At 32.3% G+C, this 19,802-nt stretch overlaps 3 protein-coding genes across 3 annotated transcripts; 2 read left to right on the top strand and 1 right to left on the bottom strand.

Annotated features, from left to right (window-relative positions):
- Positions 1-141: 141 nt before the first annotated feature.
- On the top strand, positions 142-3,381 carry LOC125859209 (uncharacterized). The gene is made up of 4 exons (XM_049538911.1): positions 142-552; positions 839-1,424; positions 1,774-1,797; positions 2,999-3,381. The coding sequence occupies exons 1-4, from the start codon at positions 142-144 to the stop codon at positions 3,379-3,381; spliced, it is 1,404 nt and encodes a 467-aa protein (XP_049394868.1).
- A 5,133-nt stretch (positions 3,382-8,514) lies between these two features.
- Positions 8,515-9,494, top strand: LOC125860206 (ethylene-responsive transcription factor 5-like). Its single transcript, XM_049540118.1, has one exon. It carries the CDS (start codon positions 8,546-8,548, stop codon positions 9,308-9,310), a length of 765 nt encoding a protein of 254 aa, XP_049396075.1. The 5' UTR covers positions 8,515-8,545; the 3' UTR covers positions 9,311-9,494.
- A 3,749-nt stretch (positions 9,495-13,243) lies between these two features.
- LOC125859207 (protein ALP1-like) lies at positions 13,244-14,351 on the bottom strand. The gene is made up of 3 exons (XM_049538910.1): positions 14,282-14,351; positions 13,746-13,943; positions 13,244-13,650 (listed from the first exon to the last, which is right to left on the bottom strand). Exons 1-3 carry the CDS (start codon positions 14,349-14,351, stop codon positions 13,244-13,246), a joined length of 675 nt encoding a protein of 224 aa, XP_049394867.1.
- Positions 14,352-19,802: the final 5,451 nt, after the last annotated feature.

Raw genomic sequence — 19,802 nt, 5'->3', positions numbered from 1 at the left:
TTCATCTTAGATTTTTGTTCTGCTCATGTGTTGTATTTTGATCACTTGCTAGATTGAGGTTTTTTGGATCCATTCTATTTCCCGCTGCATTTCTTCATTTAGCTCGATTCATCTTCTGTGAGTTTTTTATTTGAATTTACAATGGTGATTAAAAGTGGTTCTATTTCAAATGAGAATACTGTGAACATCAATGGTGTTAGTGGTGAAGATCTCAGTTCTCCTTTGTATATGCATCCTTCGGATAATCCAGGTGTATCGTTTGTTCAAACTCTTTTTGATGGAGTAGGATATAGATCACGAAAACGAAATGTTCTTAGAGTTTTGTCGGTTAAGAATAAGTTGGGCTTTATCAATGGTGATTGCAAAAGGCTTGATCCAGGAACATCACACTTCCGTCAATGGGGAAGATGTGATGACATGGTTCCTTCCTGGATTCTCAGTTCTCTGTCTAAGGAAATTGCAGAAAGTGTGAAATATGTTTCCGATTCAGTTGAATTGTGGAAGGAGTTGAAAAATCGATATGATCAAACCAATGGTGTAAAGTTGTATCAGGTTCAACATGAGATCAATGAGTTGTCACATGGGACTTTAGACATTACTACCTACTACACTAGGATGAAAAAGGGTGTGGGAAGAATTAACCACATTGCATGTCAAAACTCAATGTAGTTGTAACTATACTTGTGGAGCTAAGGATAGTATGCTCAAGGTAGAGCAGGATAGGAGATTGATACAATTCCTTAAGGGATTGAACGAGGTTTACACTGTAGTTCGAGGGAATATCCTCATGATGAATCCACTACCTTCCCTAGCACAAACTTTTTCTTTGTTGGTGCAGGATGAAAAACAGAGAGAAATTAAACATAATGCTCAAGTGTTCATGAAGTCTACATCTCTGAATGCAAGTAATTCAAGGAAAAAGGTCATGGAATCTGTTGCTTTTAATACAAATGGTTCAGCAGGAGCAAGTACTTTTAGGTCCATGAGGGCAAATAATTCTTCTACAGGCAACAAAAATCCCAATTTCATAATTAATTATTCTCAGACTAATTCCTATATTGTCACCAGGACTCATATTATATGTGACTACTACAAGAAACCAGGGAACACTAGGGACAAATGCTACAAGCTACATGTCTATCCACAGACAAACAATCCACAAACAAACAATTATCAGAATTCAAACACATCTAATCATAATGGATACAGAGGCAACAATCAAAATCCCAGATTCAACAAAGGAAAAGGTCTTATGGATGATGTCCATGGTGGTTGTTGTTCAGGAGAAGAAGGGCACATGGGAACTCATGCTGATACAGATCCCCAATTGACAAGAGAACAGTATGCTCAGTTTGTGGAGTTGTTACAACAGTTTCAAGCTGAAAAGGACAATGCCTTTACTATTGGTAATGTGAATTTTGCAGGTATGATAGCATGTACCTCCACAATTGATTTTGGCAAATTATCATGCATATGCTCTCATAATAAAATTGACTTTGGATCCTTGACTCATGAGCCTCTAATCATATGACCTTTGACATAACATTCTTAACAAACATTACTTATCTTCCTTGCCCCTTATTAATTACCTTATCAAATGGTTACAAGGTGAAAGTTGTGAAAATTGATAATGTGGTACTTGCATCAAACATTGTTCTGCGTGAAGTGTTGTATATGCGTTCTTTTAAGTACAATCTTGTTTCAATTAATTGCCTTTCAAAATCCATACCTAAAAGTATTGTGTATTTTTCTGAATCCTCATGCATTCTGCAGGCTCCTTCAATGAAGAGGCCTCTGGTGATTGGTGAAGCAAAAGATGGACTATATTTTTTATGTTCTAAGTGTTTGATGAAGCCCAATTATCCTGGTGCTACATGTGCTACTTCAGCCACTTCCACTTCTGGTTGTGTGCCAAGTCAAGATGTTTTCAATTCTAAATCTCAAGATTTTTCAATGTTAAGTCTGTTTATTTTCATGTTCCTTCATGTAAACATAGTACATGTGCTCAACATTGTGTTCAACTCAATAAAAATCCTGATTTTTCTGCTTTCTTTATGACTCATGCTTGTGATAATGTGAATGTGTTATGGCATAATAGACTTGGACATGTACCTTTTGTGAAAATAAGGGAGATCAAGTCTATATCTGAAAAATTTTCAGCCAAACAACCTTTTCTTTGTAACATTTGCCCAAAGGCAAGACAAACAAGACTACTTTTTCCTCACAACACCCATACCTCTACTAAAATATTTCAATTGTTACACATAGATCTATGAGGTCCATCCATATGATGACACATGATAATTGTAGTTATTTTGTCACACTTGTTGACGATTACAGTAAGTGTACCTGGACTCAGTTAATAACATGTAAAAGTAGCACCTTAGTAGTTATCAAAAATTTCATGTCCATGGTTGAGACCCAATTCAACACTAGTGTTCAGACCATAAGAACTAACAATTGCCTTGAGTTTGTAAATGCAGAAACCTCAACTTTTCTTATAACAAAGGGAATAATTCATGAGAAAACCTGTCCCTACACACTACAGCAAAATGGGGTAGTGGAAAGGAAACACAAGTACTTGTTAGAAACTGTCAGGGATCTTATTTTTCAATCCAAATTGCCTATCAAATACTGTGGTGAGTGTGTGCTGTGTGCTACATACATTATCAACCGACTTCCTACTTCTCATATGAAAGGCAAATGTCCATATGAGTTGTTGTACAAAACTAAACCAGTCTATTCCCACATGAAAACGTTTGGTTTCCTATGTTATCATACTCTTCCAAAACCTCATAGGGACAAATTCCAAGCCAGGACCACACCCCATATCTTCATAAGCTACCCTTTTGGATCAAAATGCTACAAAGTTCTCAGTTTAACCATAAAAAAGATACACATTTCTAGGGATGTTATTTTAAAGAACACATTTTTCCTTTTGTTGTTCTTCATAATGTCTCTTTTTTTCCTTTTGTCTTGCACTATGTGCCTTTCACAGATACCATGCATATTGACATTGAATCACCAACTGTGCAACATGTTGAAAATGATGTACTTGATGCAAGTGACCTTCCATCTCATACTTCACCTAATCATGTAACTAATTCACATGTTACCATTCAACCCTCTAATCCTGAACATATAGCCTCCAGCAGACCATCTAGACCACATAAATTGCCCACATACCTTCATGATTATGTTTTGCCCAAGACTATGGCTAAACAGTTACAGAATTCAAATATTTCCCTAAATACTACCTTCTCTAAACACCAACATGTACCACTTGAAGTCTTGGCACTTGAGAGTCAAACAACGGTAAGAAATGTCAGTAATGATGATGAACCTTCTTCATATAGGGAGGCTGCTATGAACCATGCCTGACAACGAGCCATGACACAGGAGTTTGAAGCATTACATATAAATCACATTTGGGATCTTGTTAATCTACCTAGTGGCAAGAAGGTCATAGGATGTAGGTAGGTTTATAAGGTGAAACACAAGTTAATGGGACTATTGAGAGATTCAAAGCAAGACTTGTAGTTAAAAGATACACCCAAAAGGCTGGGGTTGATTATACAGAGACATTTTCACCAGTAATCAAGATGAAAACTGTAAGAGCTTTACTAGCCACAGTTGTAAAGAAGGGTTGGAATATATTTCAGCTTGATGTAAACAATGCATTCCTTCGTGGAGAATTACATGAAGAGGTATATATGGAGGTTCCCTCAGGCTTAGTAGTGCACAAGCTAAGGATGGTATGCAGACAAGTTCCTATATAGTCTGAAACAAGCCAGCAGACAGTGGTATGCCAAATTAGTTAAAGCCTTGTATGTAAAGGGGTACACTCACTCATTGAATGACTATTCTTTGTTTCATAAATAGTCTGAAAATTCCAACATTTTTGTTGATGTCTATGTAGATTATGTGATTCTAACAGGCACAAGTGTTACTGAAATTGAAGAACTCAAAACCTTCTTCTATGACAAATTCAAGATTAAGGACTTTGGAGGTTACAGTATTTCCTTGGGATGGAAGTTCTTTACAAAGATGATGGTCTTATTATCTCTCAAAGGAAATCTGTTCTTGACATGTTAAAGAGTTACAAGGTTGCAAGCATGAACAGTTGTACATCCCCACTTGACCCTGCAGTAAAGCTCTATGCCAAGGAAGGAGATCCTTTGTCAGAACCATTGTTTTATAGAAAGCTTATTAGGAAGCTGAATTTCTTGACTAACACTAGGATGGACATATCATACGGTGTACAATATCTCAGCCAATTTATGCAGGACCCTAGAGAACCACATTTACAAGCAGCTTTTCATATACTAAGGTATCTCAATGTTGACCCCACCCCAAAAAATTTCATGTACAAGGAACAATCATATGATGTCAAAGCTTATTGTGACTCTGACTGGGCTACCTACCCTAACACCAGGAAGTCAGTAAGTGGTTATATTGTTTTGTTAGGCAACAGTCCACTCAGCTAGAAGTCCAAGAAACAAGAGACTATATCTTTGTCTTCAGCAGAAGCAGAGTATAGAGCTCTAAGGAAAGTTGCAGGTGAGTTAGTATGGTTGAGCAGATTATTAACAGAACTCACATTGCCATTGCCTGTACCTATTGAAGTGTACTGTGACAGTCAATCTGCCCTACATATAGCTCAAAACCCAGTGTTTCATGAACGCACTAAGCATATTGAAGTTGACTGCCATTTTGTGAGAAATTTGCTTCAAACAGGCCTCATTTCCTTACATCACATAAGCTTTGATAATCAGATGGCAGATATATTAACTAAGACATTGACTGGAGTCAAACATTCTACAACATTGAGCAAGTTATCAGTGTTCTCCACACCTCAAACTTGAGGGGGGGGGGGGGGGGGGGGGTCTTATGATTTAGTTAAGTAGAATACTGGTCTGATTAGTTAGTTAGTATAATCAATTAATTAGTTAGAATAGTTAATTAGCCAGTTGTCAATTATGTTGCTTTCTGTTAGTGTGTTAACACACTAGTTTGACACTTTTCTCATTGTATAAATATGTACCATCTTCATAATGAAAATCAGTTAATTGGTCTTCCCCAATCTGTATCTTCTTCTCTGATCTCTTCTTCAGCTGCGTCTATGGATGATTAAGCCATGGTTATGGAGCGTTCTTCACATATAGGAAGGTTAAACAAAAAATTGTAACCTTTCTTTACGAACACAATTCTTAGATATGGATGTTGTGCTTTAGGTTATTTTGAACGAGTTGGAATGGCTAGACCCCATTACACATTGTAGTTCTATTGTTAACACAATATAATGTTGACTATATATTTTCTTATTTGGTTGATGACCAGTCTACGAAAGAATTTCATTGTGTAATGATTGGGTGATATAGCTATTTTCAGTTGTATATTCATTTTTTCTTTGCTTTGAAAATTAACAGGACTATACACTACTTTGCAGGTGTTAAAATAGACTTTCCTGGAAATATACATTAGCCAAATTAGTCAAACAAGCAACCATTAAATATCCATTAATTATAAATTCTTAGTGAGGAACAGACTAGTAGTACATTCTGTGTGTTTTGTTTTCTTCTGAAAAGCAGATCAATTTTTTTGTTGGAAAAAATAAACAAAAAAACTCAATCTAAAATGATTTATGGCAAAGAATATATATTTCTCATTCAAAACTACTTTAAAAAAATCGGAATTTAGCTACAAACAAATTTTGTAGCTAAACAACAAAATTTGTTACCAATTTGACATATTTTCATTAGCTACGAGCTAAATAGCGACAAACCAGCGACGAAGTTCATAAATAATTTCCGTGTTTTTTTAAGTAGTTAAATATAATCATATAAGCGGTTGAATTTCATTTTCTTACCAATGTTATTACAACCTCTCATCATCATCAATCATGTGTGCCAAATTAAATAGTAGCTTCCCCCTAATTAAATTGTAGGACGGCAGATGTGAAGTGATATTTTTTCACCAATTTGAACATCACATAGAGCACATTCTACACCATTTTTAACCAACTTAAAGTAACATTTTCTGTAATTTAAATTAGAAGATCTAGAAAAAGATATAATTATAAATATGTGATGAAAAAGGAAAAATTATTTAACATTTCATCAAACCGCCAAATTTGTCATTAGATTCCTCAAACTATAAAATGCATCTACATTGCATCAAAATAACATAACTCGGAATTTATCAAAATTAGTGGGAAAAAAACTAAATCCACTTAAGTAGCGTTGAGAAATTTAGAAGAGGGGCTAGGCTTCGAATAAAAATATATTGTAATGGTTTAAGAACGAGGAAGAGAGTGATATATCAAATTATGTCACTATAAGAGCATATTCGATTCAACTAAATAACGTAGGATTGACACATAACGAAGGACAAATTTTATAAATTCTGTGTACTTATAAAAGACATTTTAACTCTTTTCTCTTATATTATATTATTAAATTAATGACCCTTCAAAAAAGGTCACATTCTGTATTATTACCCGTTAACATATATATAAAATACGTCTTTTTCAGAAGAATAAAAACAAGGAAGTCCATTTTCGTATGCAACTTGTGTTAAAATAATATTCACTGATTTAAAAGAAACATTTTTCATATATTATATTGTGCTAAAAGTTACATAACATCTACTTGTAGTATTCTCAGTATCCTACTTCTCTCTTAGATTCTTTATATAAATAGTAGTAGTAATAATTTCACCTAATCTGTTGAAATCTGAACAATTTCGATTCAGATGTGTCCATCTAGTAAAATAAAAAAGATCTCAAGTTTTTCCCCTTGTTAGAGGTTACGTTCATATATTGTTTATAATATTTACTCCTCAATTTCATTTTATTTGTCATAATTTGATCCGGTATAACATTTTTAAAAAATTTTATCTTATTTTATATTATTTTAAAAAAAAAATTGAACTTGTGATTTTAAATATATCATAGCATTTGTATGACCATAAAAAGTTCTAATTAAAAATATACCAACATACAATTTATTTAACCAATTAATAAAAAAATAAGAGATTGAGAAGTATTGTAACGAGCCAAAACTCGGCACAAATTGTTAGTTTTACTTTTGAACTATATATAGGGGTGTTCAAGGTTTGCATAAAAACTTATCCAAACCGAAAAACCAAACCAAACCGATTTAATTTGGGTTTTGGTTTGGTTTGGTTTTAGATTGTTAAGAACCGATAGTATTTGGTTTGGTTTTAGATTGTTAAGAACCGATAGTATTTGGTTTGATTATGATTTTGTTCGGAAAAAATCGAAGAAATAACCGAACTGAACCAACAAGTTATATACATAAATTTTATTATTATACATACATAATATATTATATTCATAAACAATTTTAAAGGTTTTATATATGTTTCATCAAAATTTATTTATAATTTACTTATGAAAGAAAAAATATCCAAGGTGAGAACATTTTTCTTATTTATTTCATGTATATGAGTGTCTATGGAAATTCTTTGTGGGACTGAAAATGTCATTGTCTCTTCCTTCTATGCCAAAATAGTGAATTTTGAAGTTTAATTCAGTAAATTCAATGATCGAAAGTTCTGTAATGCCAGTCATTCTAACTATTTTTTTGTTTGAATTGATTGTTGTCACTTTTTTCACGTTTTGAATGAATTGTTTCTTTTATTTTTATATATGGTTAATAACTGAATAACCGAACCAAACAAAACCAAAACCGATAAATGTATATTATATTTGGTTTGGTTTGGTTTTCATAATTTTAAAACCAATTAAATTGGTTTGGTTTTGGTTTTGACCAATAACCGACCCAAACCAAACAGTGAACAATATATATATATATATATATATATATATATATATATATATATATATATATATATACACTTTATTAATTGAACTTAAATAAGCCTTCGATCTTGCACATGAATGAAATACACCTCTAAATTCTTGTCAAGTGTAGGGGTGTTTTCAACACTTCACTCGGTCTTTTATTAAAACTTTTGTGCTTCTACAAAAATTTGAGGCAACTTGCTATGTCATGTGGCAATTCAGGAATATATCAAAATTATCAATAATTTAAAAACAAAACTAATAATTTACACTAAATTCATAAATATTGTCGATGCTTCTCTCATTATTAAATAGATTTTAGAAAAAAGAAAAAAAGAAGCAACGTAGAAATAGAACTCTTGGTGGAAGAGATAAGACTCATCCATCAATACCCAATTTTTTATTGAAAAAAAGAAAAACATCAAAAGAGAAACAAACAAAGCAAGCATCATCACTCTGTTGTCCCACATGATTTCTTTGAAATAATAATATTATAACATAGTAGTATTTAATTTGTCTAAACAGTAAACAGTAAAAATAAAGGTTTATAGATTACCCCACATGATGCTTCCTCTCTCCACCTTAGAAGCCTCATAGGAAACCTCTTGTCAATCCTCAAATTTACACTCTTTATAAACAACCCTCAACACACTCTTTTTTTCCACTCAACTCACAACTTTACATTCCTCTTCACTTCCATTTTTAAATTCTAAAAAAATGGGTTCTCCACAAGAGACTTGTACTTCACTTGATTTGATTAGGCAACATCTTCTTGATGATTTTGCTTTCATGGAAAACTATTCCCAAAGTTGTGAATCTGTGGACAAGAGTTGTTTCTCTTTTGAAACAACTCAAAGTTCAAATCTTGATGATATATCAAGCTTCTTTAGTGCTAGTTCAAAAACAGAGTATGATGGTTTCTTCGAATTTAAGGCAAAACCACATGTTATGAGCTCGAAACAGAGTAACTTCAAAGAACGCAAGCCATCTCTGAACGTTGCGATACCCGCGAAACCTGTTGTGGTACAGAAAGTGAAAGTTGAGAGTGAGAAGAAGCATTACAGGGGAGTTAGGCAGAGGCCTTGGGGGAAGTTTGCAGCGGAGATTCGTGACCCAAATAGAAAGGGGACTCGGGTTTGGTTAGGAACCTTCGACACTGCAGTGGATGCGGCCAAGGCATATGACAGGGCGGCGTTTAAGCTTAGAGGCAGCAAAGCAATATTGAATTTCCCACTTGAAGTTGCTAACTTTAAGCAACAAAATCATGATGATGTTGAGATTAAAACAGCAGGGAGTAAAAGGGTGAGAGAAACAGAGCAATTAGTTATCAACAAGGAAAGGAAAATAGAAGAAGAAGAAAGAATAGTCCCAACAGCGGCAGCAGCTCCATTAACACCGTCAAGTTGGTCGACGATTTGGGATGAAAAAGGTATCTTTGAGGTGCCTCCACTGTCACCATTGTCTCAGCTTGTAATGATATAATTTGGGATTATATATAAGTGTATTTGATGAATATGCACCTGACTATAAATAAAGTCTGAGGTGAATTAGGATTAGAATGATGTGTCTTTGGATCTTCAATATTTAGTAATTTCATTGATTAAGCGTTATTTAATGTAAATACGCAATCAATCTAAAATTTGTTCATTTTATAGTATGGAAATTTTAAAGCATAGACATTTATATGAAGCAGCTTGTCTCTTGCACCAATTTTATTAAAACTATTTTGTGGACTTGTAAGGGATTAAAGTCCAAGTGGAAGGCTATCCCCTAATTCTATCTCCAACACAAATATCAAATTTTATATCAAAAAGAAATATTTTTTTCTTTTTTCATTATTATATTATTATTTCTTATTTCATTTACATTTTTTTATTTCATAAAACAAATTCTTTCTAAAACATTCACCATATATATTATTATTTTCTTTTATAATCGTTATATTTAAAATTATTTTGTACCATAATTTTTTAAATAAATATAAATTGCTAGCAAATATTATACATTATACATAATAATGGATAATACAAATAAAAGTGAAATCATTAATGAAATACAATTAAATAAACATTACATAATTGAAAAAAATATTTTAAATTCTACATAAATATTCAACTTTCAAGATCACTACGATACGCCCAAAAATGCTCTATTAATGCATTACGTAGTTCAAAATGAGCAATGCTTGCATTTTTAATTTTTGTGAAGGTTAATTGTAGTTATCTCCAATTATAATTTATAATAGAATTAACATAAATTTAAATTTTTTTTAAAAAGTCATATATAGAAAAATTATTTTATAAGAAAGCTAAATTTTATATCTAAAATTAATATTATAAAAATATTACATAAAAAATAATTAAATATACAAGAGATTTAATTAAAACATACAATTTATATAATGTTTAATTAAAAGCTTGTATAATGAAATAATATTAAAATATTGAAAAAGTGAATAGGTGTGATTGGTGTGGGTTGGAGCTCAAAACATCAAATTTTACACTAAGGGGTCGTTTGGTAGAGTGTATAAGAATAATGCAAAATATGGTGTATTAGTAATGTTTACATTAGCTATGTCTGCATTATTTCTTATACACTGTTTGGTTTGATATATTAGAAATAACAAATCTTGCATAATGTCTATTAAAAAAATGTATGTTTACAAAAATACCTTTCACACTTTATTTCCTCGTACACTTCTTTTGCAACAAGGTTCTTTGCTAAAATATTATTTACTCCTATTCTTTTTTTTTTCAAATATAAAATTAAATAGTTGTGCTACTATATTGAAATAAGATTTAAAAAAGAAGAAGAAGAAGATGCCAGCTCCATTATTAGTAGATTTCCAAAATGAATTTCATCAATGAGGTCAATTTTAGAAGCCATCTGGTGAGCATTATTAATGCACAACAGTTTTATCTATGGGCCAAAGTCTATACTCTCAGCTGCACTTACAAACCTTTTTCCAACAAGTGCAACTACGTCACACACACACAACACAGCAACACACTCACTCATTTCTTTAGTTTCAAAACATACATCTGAATTCACTCCCAAGTCCATATTGCCAGAATCATTTACTCTTTTTTTCTTAGATTTAGAAAGGAGGTGGCAAGAAGAGAGAGCTCGTAACTCCCTTCCCCCAAAACAGAAAAAAAAAAAAGGATCAACCAATCAATGATCAGCTGGATCTCAATACCAAATTAGTGTGATAGGCTATATGAATCCTCTATATCCATCATCGGCTATTTGAACCAGTTTCATTTTGACACAAACAATTTATCATATAACAAAAACTAGTTGTTCTCTAGATCTCATACATACACCTTTTTTCTTCTATTCAGCCTCCTGATTCTATTTTTTCTCTTACAAATTCACTAATTACACGTGAGCATCACAACAGCTATGAACCATCAACTCATAGAGAAATTAACAAAGAAAAACAGAGACCAGACAAAGAAATACAAGACAGATTAAAGAATTGTCATAGCAGCTATATAATTGCATTTCAGAATCTCAAAATTAAATGGCTACAGGAGAATTTGAAGAGCTGTAACGACAACTATATAATTACATCTACACTTAGCATTGACACAAGAGTTGAGATATTTTGATAAAACTTAGTTACACAAAAAGATTTAACATGCTCATGCGCACATTAATAATCGGAGATGTCAAAATATGCCACTGTTGTCACACTTCGAAGTGATTTCAAGCAAAAATTACTAAACTAGTGTAGCCACTTATATCACAAGTTTACCGTACTTCAAAGTTTATCATGGACAGCCATCCATATCATTGTCGGATGATCATGCTCACCCATACGTAAAAATACTTCCATCTTTTTGTCGTCTTTACAGAGAATCATTGCAGCTTTTATACGTTGCTCTGTGGTGTATAACTCAAATACAAGGGATTCAAGGATAGAATAAACTTGACCACGAACATCAGATCGATCACGATCCCCCATCTTTTCAATCAAGGAACCAATTCTTTTGTTTTGACTTTCAGTAAAGTTTTTCATAACTTCCATCATACCTTTAAGAAATGTCTCACTATTATTCTCTACTATTTTTTCCTTTTCTTGCTTTTCTCTTTCTCGTTAACATTAGAAGATGATCTTTTAGAATACTCACCTTGTTTCTGACTTTTTCGGGATCCAGTATGTTCATTTTCAGAACCAGCAACATTTTCTCCTTCATTAAATACGCTAGGTCCAGTGACATTTTCAGCTCCAGTAAATGAACTAGGTTTGGTGAAATCTTCAGCTGTAGCAAATCCACTTTGTCCAGTGGCATTTTCAGCTTCTTCAGTACCAACTTTAGAGCTATGGTAAGCATTTTCTTCTTCTTCTTCTTCTTTTTCTTCTTCTTCTTCTTCATTATCATCAAGATCAACATCAATAGGAAATCCCAAACTCATGTCATTAGAATGTTGTGGAGCTTGACTCTTTTGAATTTCTTCAGTAGCATCTAGCGGCCCTTCAGTGAACTCCTCTGTTGCTCTATCCTTACCAAAGATTTCTTCCCAATCCTCAAATAGTGGCCATTTCTTATTATTCATTTTCTTGGCTTGTGGATCAATCTAGAAAATTAAAAAATAAAATAGAACAATATGATATTAATTAACTGTAAAAGGATCTAAAGAGAGGCTAGATGCTATTGTATATGTGATGATAACAATTTACTTGATCACTAGTTTAAAGGCACATCAACTATGAATAATTAAAGGAACTTATAAGGAAAGTACCATATGAAATACCAAAAATATATTAATTACCTTTATAAAGTCAATCCAATGTTTTGGATCGTCAACTATTATAGTTCCATCACTATATTGAAATCCCAAACCATTTCGAGTCTTCAACAAAGCTATACTTCCATAGCATCTTTTCCAATGTCTCATTTTATTTTTGATGTGTGGTTCACCTTTCAATCCACTTGTAGGATGATATTTGTGTATATAACGTTCTAACTCCATCAAGTGTCCTGGTCTAAAGGTTCCATTATCACCTCTCCAACCATTAGCACACAACTCTTTAAGCCCGTCTGACAGAGTTTGTTCTTCTTTTGGAATCCATGTCCTTCGTGTTGAAGGTGTTATGTTGCTTGATTTTTTTGATTTCTTATTTGATGATGTTTGACTATTCATTTCGCCGGTAAGAACTTGTGCGATAGATTATCAAAAAAATCAGGAAGAACCAAATATCATAAGATTCACTATAAACTAAATCATACAACAAAAGAAATGTGAAGAGTACATAAGGGTGTGCAATTAAGGTCACAAAAAAACAGAAGTTTCTAGCGGTTAAACAATTTATACTAGGCCAGTTCTAAAGAGCAAATGAAGTCCAAAAAGGTTCTATAGCTAACAAGTAGCAATATGTCAATTGTTAAATCTTGCATTCCACATTGATTACGCCAGCTCATCCCTCCAAGTGGTCCACTCCTCCGACGATTCAACAACATCAATATTCTCGTGTTGATACTCCATTTGTTCTTCTATATCAATGTCTAAGGGATCCACTTCCATCTCTCTATGAATGAAATTATGAATCAAGCAGCAAGCACTAATGATTTTGTTATGAACCTTAACCGAGTACCATGAAGAACTTCTAAGAATTCCCCAACATCCTTTCAACAAACCAAATGCCCTTTCAATTACATTACGAGCTCTACCATGTCTCATGTTGAAAAGCTCTTCTTTACATCGAGGTGATGGATTATCACCTCGCCAATCCTTTAACCAATATCTATAACCTCGATAAGGTGAAATAAATCCTTTTCCATTCGTATATCCTCCGTCACACAAATAATAGTTACCTATAATATAAACATATAATTTAGTTACTAGTACCATTCTTTCTATGATATAACTTGAAAGCATATATAAGGCCTACTCTCATGAATTTTCAAACCATTCCTTCGTACTATAACATCTCGTAATACACAACCATCGGCAGCTGAACCTTCCCATCCAGGTAACACATAAGTAAAATTGAGATTTCTATCACAAACTCCCAAAACATTAGTTGCTATCTCTCCTTTTCTTGTTCTATATCTTGGTTTGTGTTGGATTGGAACTCTAATGGGAATGTAAGTACCATCTAGTGCACCTAAACAACCATTTAAGATAAATTATAGTGTTATCTCAAATATATAATATTTTTCTAAAACTCCTAAAACTGCATATTTTGTATATAAGTTAAAAGATGATAAACGACAATTTCCCCTACCTCAAACCATTTCCATCGATCTTCAATCCCATCCTCAAGTACTGGTTTAGGATTAACAAGTAGCAATTGAGTTAGTTTGAGAAAAGCACTCAAGCATTCACTGAAAGCCTGACTTACGCTCTATCCCGATCTAATATAATCAACCTTGATTGATCTATTTTTCTCATGGTGAGACAAGATATTTAAAAACACTGCTAATTTTTCACTGCTTGACATACTTTTACTATCGGTCAAACCTCCAATATCCTTAGTTAAGAGAACTAAAGTGTGAAAGGCATTTCTATCCATTCTTAACTTATCGATACATACACTACCATTATCATTTATGATATAGTGTAAGTGATAAATGATTTTCAGAACTCGAACACTTATACGATACCTAACCTCACGTCTGTTTCGACATCGTCTTCTTAGAGAATGACCATGACTAGCCATGAAAAGACAAATAAGAGGAGCAAGAACTTGCTGAAACAATATCTCCACAAGAATAATATATTCAATACCTGATAATGGTTGAAGATCCATAATAACACCTATATTTGCCATAAAAATAAGAATGAATACATATAATGCTTTTAAATAAGTATCTATGTGCATAAATTCCTAATTTTCGACCATATAAAGAGTGGAATAGATGAGCTCAAAGCATATTAAAAAAACAAGCTAAACCTAAATTTCATCTTAAATTGTGAAAGAGATGTTGAAAAATATAGATTTTAATGAAAGATAAGAGTACTAACCTTGTAAAGATGAGCAAACAATGTTCGATTGAGCAAAAGGAAGAAGAAACCTACTCTTGAATTCCCATTGACAAAGTACATAGAGATGAAAGGTTTCTGAAACAAGTACTATGGAAAATGTTTTTTTAAAAGGCTTTGAGGGTACTTTTGTAATTATATAATATAATGCAAGTGTTAAAATGCTATGTATTACTAATACCTAGAATTTCTTGGTATTAGTAATACACAACTTAATACACAATATAGTGTATAACTAATGCTTAGTTATACATGACATAAAAAAGTGTACCAAACAAGGTATTACTAATACACACACCTAATGCATGCGTTATTTTTCCTAATACACTCTACCAAACGACCCCTAAATTCTAAATTTGGTGTAAAATTTGGTGTTAGGTTGGAGATGGTCTTAAGGCATAGTAATAGTAAAAACTGTTAAGAAGTCCCACATCGACTGAGGGATGAGAATTTGATCTCTTTATATAGACTTGGACAAACCTTCTCTCATAAGCTAGCTTTTGATGTTGAGTTAGACCCATGTGTCATATCATTACATGGTATCAGAGCCAAACACATATCAATTTGTTGTTCACCGATGTTGAGCCTCTGTTCACCGATGTTGGGCCTCCATTTAGAAGTGTTCACGCTCAAGTTGAGGTTTGGGCCGTGTGGGGGAGTGTTAAGAAGTTTCACATCGATAGAGAGATGAAAATTTGGTCTCCTTATATAGACTTGTACTCATGAGCTAACTCTTGGAGTTGAGTTAGGCACATGTGTCATATCTTTACAAAAACAACGCATGGGATTGTAAGGAGATCGGCGTGCTGAGCCTTTGACGAAACATATAAGAGAGATAAGATATCACGCTCGGAGCATATATCCTGCACATTGTCTGCACTCAGAATCATTATTGATCCAAGTAAATTCTTGGTCTGACTTACTATTATATTGAGAGCTATAATTATGTGAAAGTTTTTCAAAAGATGAGCATGTAATAAATTGATAGTTAAAAATTAAGATCTTTATAATATGAATATGTTTCTAAAATAATGGTGAAAATTATAATTCAATTGACTAGTCTATGAAGCCTCTAACATATTGAAGATAAATTATTGGGAGAAGATCCCAGACCTAAATACTCCATTAATAATATATATGAACAACAAATCTGCTAGATAAACTGGAGCCATACGAAAGTAAAGAGGTCTCACCAAAATTGGATGAAAGTAATCCTAGTGATGCTTCTGATGTCGTGAATACCTAAATCTGCATCATAATATAATGCTTCGCCAAATGACATCAATTAATAAAATGTACGGTATATAAAATAATTGAATGCAACAATAGGCTAAAACTGAACATATTGAGTTGAATGAATAATTGTGAAGATAGACTGAAATAAATTCAACTTAATAGTAATGCATGTATGTGTACATTAACAACAAAACTTTATGACTGAAAATATGCATCAACAACATACTGAAAATAATACAACTTTACTTTTCTTGAAAAAAATTTCTAACCGACAACCATCACGTGAGTTTCATGATGATACAATATTTTACCTATGTTGTCAAAGTCATCCTATACCTTGTCAAGATAAAAGATAAACTTAATTAACTAATAAATCTAATTACTAAGCCCTCTGTAGAACTTCTTGAAAAGTCGCCTGAATCAACGACACACCTATCCTATGTTGATGACACATGTGAACCCTTGTCCACTCGATACTCAATATCAGGTCCTTTTCCCTAATTCTATAATAACAAATGTTGTCTAATTTAATTGAATTTGTCTGATTATGTATACTACTAATTACAGGTAAAGGACAAAATGGCAACAACCTGGATAATTCCCTATAGTTGATAAAAGGAAACAACCTTTTGCAAGTTGAATGAATATGGTTGATTGCCTTATTGGAGTTGACGTTGAATGCAAGTAAAGGTAGAAAATGGGTGGGTTGACTGAACTTGCTAGGATCGGAATGAGTTGAATTAATAAATAAATGTGTTATTGATCTGTTTAAAAATTATTTGAGTGAAATAAATTAAAATATGAGTCATAATTCAGCATGTGTGACTCTTACTAAGTTTAATATTATTTTTTTCTTATTAAATTATTGTTTTTATATTATGATTATATGTAACATATCAAATAAAATAAAATATTTTGTCATTTTTTATTAATTTAGATTAGATATCAATCCAAATTTTGATGGACTGAAATAGATTGAACTGAGCTAATATACAAAAGTTTCTTACATATTGTATATACAACTAAAGAAATCAACAAAAATGGTCATATATATATATATGCAATGTATCGATATTATATAATCATATATATATGATGGCTTAGAGGGCATTCCGCACAATGACCAGTGCAATTCGCGCATCTGTCGGTAGAGGGTTCAGATAAAGTAAGTAGCTCGCAAAGAGGGAGTTCCCTGGCTGGTACCAATAGATAGAGCTACTAGTAAGATAAGCAAAGGCGGTTGAGAGTGGAAGGAGTTAACCTCTCAGCCTCAAGGTGAAAAAATATAGCAACTGACAAGGAGTAGCTGTATAGGTACCAGTTAGGGTGCCAATCATATATATATGATGTATATTTATATGTCAGAAATGTATATACATCCATATATGTTGTTGATACAGTATTTATAAATTTGTGGGCTACTTTTTTTCAATTCGAGCCAACTCAAATCTCCTTTAAACATCTCAAAATTTAGATAGGAACACCTCTCGATGTTTTTGAGCCTTTTGATATATTATTCACTTGAAACGATTCATGTTTGTGACACGTCAAATTGTCAAATTTTAAAATCAAACTTTGAAGAAGCTTTAATTGTTGAACATTGAGTCTCTTAGTCCAGACCAACTCAAAACCTCCTCTAAAATGTTCAAAATTTTAAATATGAGCTCAAGGAAGGAGGAGAATGGAATGAGTAAATATCTCAAAAGGTCACTCAACTATGAGAAATTGTGTAACAAAGTCATTCAACTTTAACTTGTTTCAATAAAATCACTCAACGTAAAGGTTTTCCTCTTATAAGATCACTCAATCAAATTTATCATTATAAAATATGAGTAAAAAATTAAATTATTTTCTTATGCCATGTAGACATGAACTCTATATAAAATAAAATTTAAAGACCCAATAAAATTCTCTATTTCTTTCTTTTAATTTCTTTTTCCAAGAAAATTTTGTTTTCTCCACTCTCCAGATCTTCGATGAAGCTAACATGCACTGTTTCTAATTCTTTAGTATCATAACTTTAAATTCAATTATGTATGACCATTGTTAATTAAATTTTTCCTATTTTCCTAGGAACTTTTTAACAAATGGAAAAAAATTACGGTGCCTAGACCCAACATATATTACGATCATATTATTATTTAACTATTTTTCTTTTATGTTGATTAAGTAGTGTTTATTTGATTCATCCAACTTGACTTAGCTGAAAAATAAGCCACTTCGGTTAAGATATGAGATTGATATGTTGAAACATAAATTTAAAGAAAATTAAAGAAGAAGCGTAGAGTGGGGAATACGGGTTTTAGATAAAATTATGTTGATTTGTGGTGGGTTGGATGGGTGGGTCCTACATAAAATATGGGTCTTTTTAAATTTTATTTTATTAGTACAGTTCATGTCTATCTTATTAAAAAAAAAAAAATTGTTATGTCATATTTTTTATGATAAATTTGAATGAGTGATTTTATAAAAGAAAAATTTTAATTTGAGTGATTTTATTGAAATCAATTAAAGTTTAATGACTATGTTAGACAATTCTTCATAGTTGAATGAACTTTTGAGATACTTACTCAGGATGGAACGAAGAAGGAGGAGGAGGAGAAGAAAAGAAGGCAACCAAAAAGTGTACTTTGTTGGCCATAAATAAAGCCAAATGATCATTTTTGAGTTATTAATGATAATTGAGTTATTTTGGATAAAAAAATATAATTTGATAAGTATTTCGTTTAATTTATCAATAAATAAGTGGGTTATTAAATAACTTAAATTTTTATATATAAGATGAATTATACTAATTTTATGAGGGCAAAGATGATGGTACGTTACCTATATTATTATTTGTATTATCTCATACACTATATTTTGTAAGCGTTAATGCCGTTGAAAAGTAGGTTTCGAAAGGAGCCATAAAGTCAAGTGATGGGTCCCTTTTTGCCTTTGGTCAATTCACGTGTTATGTTTTATGTTTAATTGAGGCTTTCCTGTTCTTATATGCGTCATTTTAATTACTTAAAATTATGTGCAAAAATAATTCAATTCACGTGTTATGTTTTATGTTTAATTGCGGCTTTCCTGTTCTTATATGCGTCATTTTAATTACTTAAAATTATGTGCAAAAATAATTTATAATATATTCTTACAAATGAATTATTTTCATTTTAAAAAAATAATACTCCTCTGTCCTTAATTACTTGTCTATTTTTTGAATTGACTCCACAATATCCATCACAATCCCATCATCAACTCCACAATACCCACCACAAACATCATTGGTATGAACAATTTTATTTCCTCATGAACTAACACCCGCCTCAGAGTGTTAAGGCATAGTACTTTCGCTCTCTTTAACCACGCAATAGATACCTCCGACCAGCTTTCAGTCCTTTCCAAGAAAAAAAAATCATTTTTTATTCTGGTGGAATCGAAGAGGTCAAGTGGGGATAGAGGAAGAGAAATGGAGAAATGGAGAAATGGTTGATTTCATGGTGGCATACGAGTGGCTTTGTGAACAAGATGAAAGGTGGAGAGAGAGAGAGAAATGGAAAAATAATGAAATTGGAATTTGATCTGTTTTTTAATTACTTTTTCTCCTTTTCACGCGAGTTTGGGAGAGTGATCACACTTTCCTTGTCATATCATCAATTAAGGAGATATTAAATTCACTTGAAATGAGTTAAGGGGATAAAGAATTACCTGTAAAGTTATAGTGCTAAAGTAAGTTATGCGGACAAGTTCAGGAGGGTTT

This window comes from Solanum stenotomum, chromosome 3, assembly GCF_019186545.1.
Source record: "Solanum stenotomum isolate F172 chromosome 3, ASM1918654v1, whole genome shotgun sequence".
Classification (NCBI taxonomy): domain Eukaryota; kingdom Viridiplantae; phylum Streptophyta; class Magnoliopsida; order Solanales; family Solanaceae; genus Solanum; species Solanum stenotomum.
The sequence above is the reverse complement of the archived record's forward strand: the minus strand, read 5'-3'. Positions and strand labels throughout refer to the sequence as shown.